The sequence below is a fragment of the Gigantopelta aegis genome, chromosome 12 (assembly GCF_016097555.1).
Source record: "Gigantopelta aegis isolate Gae_Host chromosome 12, Gae_host_genome, whole genome shotgun sequence".
Lineage (NCBI taxonomy): Eukaryota > Metazoa > Mollusca > Gastropoda > Neomphalida > Peltospiridae > Gigantopelta > Gigantopelta aegis.
Window position 1 is genome coordinate 971888 of NC_054710.1, and position 6884 is coordinate 978771.

At 37.3% G+C, this 6884-nt stretch overlaps 1 protein-coding gene across 1 annotated transcript in view; it reads right to left on the minus strand.

Annotated features, from left to right (window-relative positions):
- The window catches only part of LOC121386537, a 94374-nt gene that overhangs the window by 41062 nt on the left and 46428 nt on the right, over positions 1 to 6884 (minus strand). The window contains exon 4 of the mRNA XM_041517474.1: positions 440 to 460. Within this exon, the coding sequence (XP_041373408.1) occupies positions 440 to 460 (21 nt within the window). The remainder of the gene's footprint in view (positions 1 to 439; positions 461 to 6884) is intronic.

Genomic DNA, 6884 nt, shown 5'->3' on the forward strand with positions numbered 1-6884 from the left:
ACGCATACACACACACACATGTATACACACATATACTCACATACATACATACATACATACATACATACATACATACATAGATACAATATATAGATATTCATACATCAACACATACATACATGCATGCAAACATTGATATAATATACAGTTATGTAGTTTACAGTTCCTATTATCATACCTTGGTAAATGCACTGATACTTTGCTTTTGGTTGACATAACATATTTTATTTAATTTTTACTTGTTTGTGTAATTTACATTTTAAACAGCACACAATAAATCAGAATTGAGGTGGTGGTGGTTCAAAATATTTTGTGGAGAACGAAGTACTGTTCTCGACGTTATTGACATGTTGTAACCTCCTAAACATTTTTTTTAATTCAATTATTTCGATGCCTGGAATGAAAAATTAAAACAAATAAAACAAGACACATTACTTACCATCATTTGCTGCAGCAGGAACTAAAGAAGAAAGAAAAGAAAACTGTACATGAACCATTTCTGATAGCTTATTAATGGATAATCTGTGAGCATAACTCCTCACTAAAATTCATCAGTATTCAATCTGTCATTGCATCCATCCATCCATCCATATATCCATACATACATACATACGTACAATTTGAGAGGCCAGAAAGGATTTAAGTATTCCCTGCACCAGTGCGTTAATATCTATGTATGTAACAGTCAACCTCGACATACATACACTATATAGATATTCATACATCAATACATACTAGCCAGTGCCAGGTATGCCCACTGTTTCATGCACGTAAGCGGGATCGACCGCGTAGATTGTAGGCCCCATGCATATGGTTGAGTTAAAGAACTTCCTTTTTATGGAAGCTTCGATAGCTCAGAGCGTATCGTGGTTAGTCTTGCAATTTGCGGGCGAATCGGTGCCACAGGTTCGAGTCCCAGCAACGGCATGGGGCAATTTGTGAGGCCAGAAAGGATTTAATTATCCCCTGCGCCAGTGCGTTAATATCTATGTATGTGACAGTCAACCTCGACATACATACAATATATAGACATTCATACATCAATATATACATACATGCAAGTAGATAGAAAGTTCATCCTACCGGACAGGTCCTCATCCTCATCCTCAATATCCTCAAATTGAACACACCTGTGTAAATTGAACACACCTGTGTAATATATCCTCAAAATGAATACTATGAGATTCTTTGATTCTTTCAAGCATAAATGTAGACCAGAGTATTGCTCTCTCATTGTGCAGTTGCCTATCATTGGGAGTGGGATCCGTAGAACACATCTGTGTATTCCACCATAGGAAGGAAGGAGATGTGTTATTTAACGACGCACTCAACACATTTTATTTACGTTTATATGGCGTCGGACTTATGGTTAAGGACCACACAGATATGGAGAAAGTAAACCCGCTGCCATCACACCATGGGCTACTTTTTTCGATTAGAAGCAAGGTATATTGTATACGCACCATCCCACAGACAGGACAGCACATACCACGGTATGTGGTATACCAGTCGTGGTGCACTGGCTGGGATGAGAAATAGCCCAAAGGGCCCACCGACGGGGATCGATCCCAAACCGACTGAGCATCTGGCGGGCGCTTTACCACTGGACTACGCCCCGCTCCCATAGGAGGCCACGTTCATTCCAAAGACGCATTTACGCAACTGTATACATATTACACTCAAATAACCTCACGTCACACCCATGCGACATTGTAATACAGTAAATACATCAAGCTGTATTACCGCAGTGTTCTTTTAATATTTAGTATGCATTATGACATCAAACATTAGCCAATACGGGCATATAATCCTTTAATTTATTGAGCGATATTCTACCATATGTAAACCATACGACCCTGTTGATCAATTCTATGAAACACTTCTCTCTTTTTTGTTTTGCTAATTTAGTACACATGAGCAACCATGAATGTCATGAATTTTGCGACTATAAAACGTATTGTATTAAAGATCTCCCAGTTAAAGTCATGGATTTTACTATAACATTTCCTTCAAATGCTGCGGATTACAGTTTGAAAGTTCACCAGAATACTGTTAGTGAAACTATTTGTCCTCACGTCAAAAGTCAAATTAAGGATTTGTTTATATATTTTCTTCAAGAATTATCTACATTCAAGAACAGTGTCTTTGATTACTGTGCGGTATTAACTGTCAAAATTTGTCAAACCAAATTTATCTTCAAAAGAGACATTGAAGAATTAAAAATTAAATTTTTAACTTCACAAATCGAAGTTTGTATGAACGTGTCTCGAATGAAATCCATTGTGGAAGCCATTATTCAGGCAGAAAGTATACAACAGATACGACGCCTTCGACGGGACTTTTAAAGATTAGTGAGTATTTAAATTTTTTAAATTCTTATTGCTATTATGTTTTCATTGAATGTTGTTTCATAGAACGTATTGGCGGAATGTCTTAGAATCTTAGCAGCTATTGTGTGGCGACTGCAAAATTTTAAAATTCATAGTGTTATTTTATTAATTTAGACAATGGCTGTGATAACACAATTAATTACTTTTTGTTTCATTCATATTGTACGAGTCAAAATGGTAGGTCAAATTTGATAACCTTATCATTGTCATAATTGTTGCTGTCATTAATTATGTTATAAGCAGTCTATTTTAGTGTGAACTCGTTTGTTGTTAGCGCAACGGTCATCTGTTATAATGTGAGTTGTCTCCTTTAAGAATCAAGGGAGGACATATGCTGTTTATTATTCTGACATTCTCCCAGAGAACGCTTGACCTTTTAACGCAACAAGCGGAGTATAGTTCGTAGTGGCTCCGAGCACAATATTTCTCTCTCTCGGCTTTGGCAAAATGTAAACATATTCAACACATTATTTTTCAATAAGTAATTGGTCTATCGACATTATGAACTAAACATTTCTTTAATCATTAATACAAATTAGGCCAAAGAACTTCTAATCATTATAAATTATTACACCAGTGGACTTGACTGTGGTGAAAGAAAAATAAAATGAGGTGCTGGGGTCGTAGGATCGATCCTCCTCGGCGGATGTCTAACATTGGGCTTTTTCCCGTTCCAACCAGTGCACCACGACTGGTATAAGAAAGGCAGTGGTATGTACTGTTCTGTTTGTGGAAAAGTGCATATAAAAGATCCCTTTCGGCTTATCGAAAAGAGTAGCCCATGGTGTGACGGCAGCAGGTTTCCTTCTCCAGATCTACCGGCCTCGGTGGCGTCGTGGCAGGCCATCGGTCTACAGGCTGGTAGGTACTGGGTTCGGATCCCAGTCGAGGCATGGGATTTTTAATCGAGATACCGACTCCAAACCCTGAGTGAGTGCTCCGCAAGGCTCAATGGGTAGGTGTAAACCACTTGCACCGACCAGTGATCCATAACTGGTTCAACAAAGGCCATGGTTTGTGCTATCCTGCCTGTGGGAAGCGCAAATAAAAGATCCCTTGCTGCCTGTCGTAAAAAGAGTAGCCTATGTGGCGACAGCGGGTTTCCTCTAAAAACAGTGTCAAAATGACCATATGTTTGACGTCCAATAGCCGATGATAAGATAAAAAATCAATGTGCTCTAGCGGCGTCGTTAAATAAAAACAAACTTTAACTTTCTCCAGATCTGTGTGGTCCTTAACCATAAGTCCGACGCCAATATAACCGTAAATAAAATGTGTTGAGTGGGTCGTTAAATAAAACACTTCTTTCTTTCCAATGCAATTTTTTAAATCTTCAATGACAGACAGTTAAACGCTTTAGTTCTTACTAAATATTTTAATTTACTTTTAAAAATACATTTAGAATGCGAATTTTTATTTTATTTTATTAATGTGAGATTTTATACATGCATTACATTGTAACACATTGCTTTATTTCTCGTTACTTTTGAAAGCACCGACTTCCTTTCATGTGTAAAATTCGCACGTATTTCTTGCATTCTATCAAACATTGTATCACACTGTTGTATCGGTACTTTGATGTGTAAAGCGGGCAAAAACTAAAATTACGTGCTGAATTTTCTGCCTACGTGAGATTGTTTTTACAGTTAATTGGCACATCAATCAAAACTTGCTTGCATTATAGAGAGCAGGTTCGCTATCATTTCACAGTACCCTTGGTTCACATCAGCGGTGCGATTTATCCGAAAGTTTATGTTATCGTGTTGAAAGGGAAAACTGATGTACTAAATATAGACGCACAATTGTTTCCTGCACTGAGGGTAAGTCATAAAAGTATTTATTATATTATATATTTATTATATCAAATTGAATCAAAATGCTTTGAACCATTACCTATATCAAATAAACTTGTGTTCATAATTTCTGTATATCTTTTAAAATTATAGTTATTATATTTCAGCGCGTCACAGGTGGCTCGGTGGACTGTCGTCAAGTGCACTACAATGGCATCTGGAGGTCGATAGATGTGAACGGGAACAGATGTTCAGGTACATTTTGCTTTTAAAGTACTTTTTTCTTAATGTGTTAATAATGTGTTTATACGTACTTCGATTGTTTCTTGTGCTAACTTTGTAAACTAAATAACCACCTCGCAGCCCACAATCCAGAGTAAAAACGAGTTTTAGCGTTATTATTATTATTGTTACACCTTATTTATAGTGAACCATATAGTCACGTGATGAAGTTATGAATGAATCTTTATTAGAAACAGGAAAACTTATCACATGACAGCTTTGCTCACTAATGTAAATGTGGTATATTCACATTAAATTAACAGTGGTGTAAACAGTGAAACTATTGAAATGTATTTGTAGATTATTCCACACATATACAATTAAGTAATGTCAAACGTTAAATTATAGCATTCTCATCAATCAATTGTTTCATTGTGAGCAAGCTCGTCACATCATATATACAACAATGACAGTCCTATCGCGAGATAATTGCAGAACTGAGTCACACTTTAAAACAGTATTTTACGAGAACATCTAGCACTCGTTTATCAGTGTGTTATGAATGAATTTGTTTACTTGTCATTACTTTCAGTTCTTTTACTTATTTCAGATTTGACTACTCCTCCTCTTACTTCTGTCATTACTAATAAACCCATTGCTGCTTCTGCTACTGTGAGACCTACTTATACTCCTACTAAGGTTACTTTCATTACTAATACTACACCCCTTACTACTAATACTACTAAGGTATCTTCTGCTACTGTGAGACCTACTTATACTCCTACTAAGGTTACTTTCATTACTAATACTACACCCCTTACTACTAATACTACTAAGGTATCTTCTGCTACTGTGAGACCTACTTATACTCCTACTAAGGTTACTTTCATTACTAATACTACACCCCTTACTACTAATACTACTAAGGTATCTTCTGCTACTGTGAGACCTACTTATACTCCTACTAAGGTTACTTTCATTACTAATACTACACCCCTTACTACTAATACTACTAAGGTATCTTCTGCTACTGTCAGACCTACTTATACTCCTACTAAGGTTACTTTCATTACTAATACTACACCCCTTACTACTAATACTACTAAGGTATCTTCTGCTACTGTCATACCTACTTATGCTCCTACTAAGGCTACTTTTATGACTACTACTACTACCATTAAAGGGATTACTAATGCAATTTCACCTCTTACTACTACTAAGGTATCTTCTGCTACTGCCAGAGCTACTTATGCTCCTACTAAGGTTACCTACATGACTGCTAAAGAGATTACTAATACTTCACCTTCTACTATCATTACTACTATCACTCCTACTAATACTCTCCCACCGTCTACTTCTAACAATACACCTGTTAAACTTGCTGCTACTTCTGTAAGCATGAACCAAAGCTTGCTTTTTTCCCCAGACATTCCTACCACTTCTTCATCAGCCGACATTCCTTCATCCGATGAGAACAATGTGAGCACAGACATGATAGCAGGTATTATAAACGGTATAATATTGTTGGTAATATCAGTAATAATTACCGTATATTTTCGTAAAAAATATTTTAATCGGAATCGTACATTAGTTGAAACGGAAATGAATTCGCCGTTAGTTTATTCTTCTAGGTCTTAAATATTCAAAAAAGAAGGAACAAACATAATATTATATACAATGGTGTATATGTATGTTAATTTGTTATAATAATTTCAGATTTATCGGGGGTGGGGAGTGGGGGGATCTAGCAGTCGATAATGCTCGCTTGAGGTGCTGAGGTTGCAGGATCGATCCTCGGCGGATGTCTATAATTGGGTGTTTTTTTTGTTTCCAACCAGTGACCCACAACTGATACAACAAAGGCTCTGGTATGTACTGTTCTGCTGTAGAAAAATGCATATAAAAGATCCCTTGCAGCTTTTCAGAAAGAGTATCCTATGTGGCGGCAACGGGTTTCCTCTAAAGACATGTCAGAATGACCATATGCTTGACGCCCAATAGTCGATAATAAGATGAAAATCAATGTGCTCTAGCGACGTCGTTAAATAAAACCAACTTTACTTTTACTTTTTCAGATTTATCAAGTGAGGTCAGAAGTTTTTTGTCGGTTGTTTTGTCGATGGCGTTTGCTGCATGCGGTGGATATGTATTAAAAAGATATTGGAAAAGAATATCCAGCGCATGTAGCAAACATCATAGCCAAAATCGGCCAATGGTCGCACTCCCCATCATCGCTTCATGTTCAGCGCAGACGGACACGCCACTATCTGTTTCTGCGCTCCACGCGATCACGGCTTCGCATTCTGAACAGGATGATTTAGTCAGTGAGCATGCTGATGACGTTACAGTTGCAGTTGATCAGATACCTGCTTTACCTCGACCTATCCTGATGGAGGTACCTGCAACACATCATCAAGATCACGTCATCACCGCTGTATGTTCGACACAGACCGACACATCTGCGCTTCACAGTGTCGCC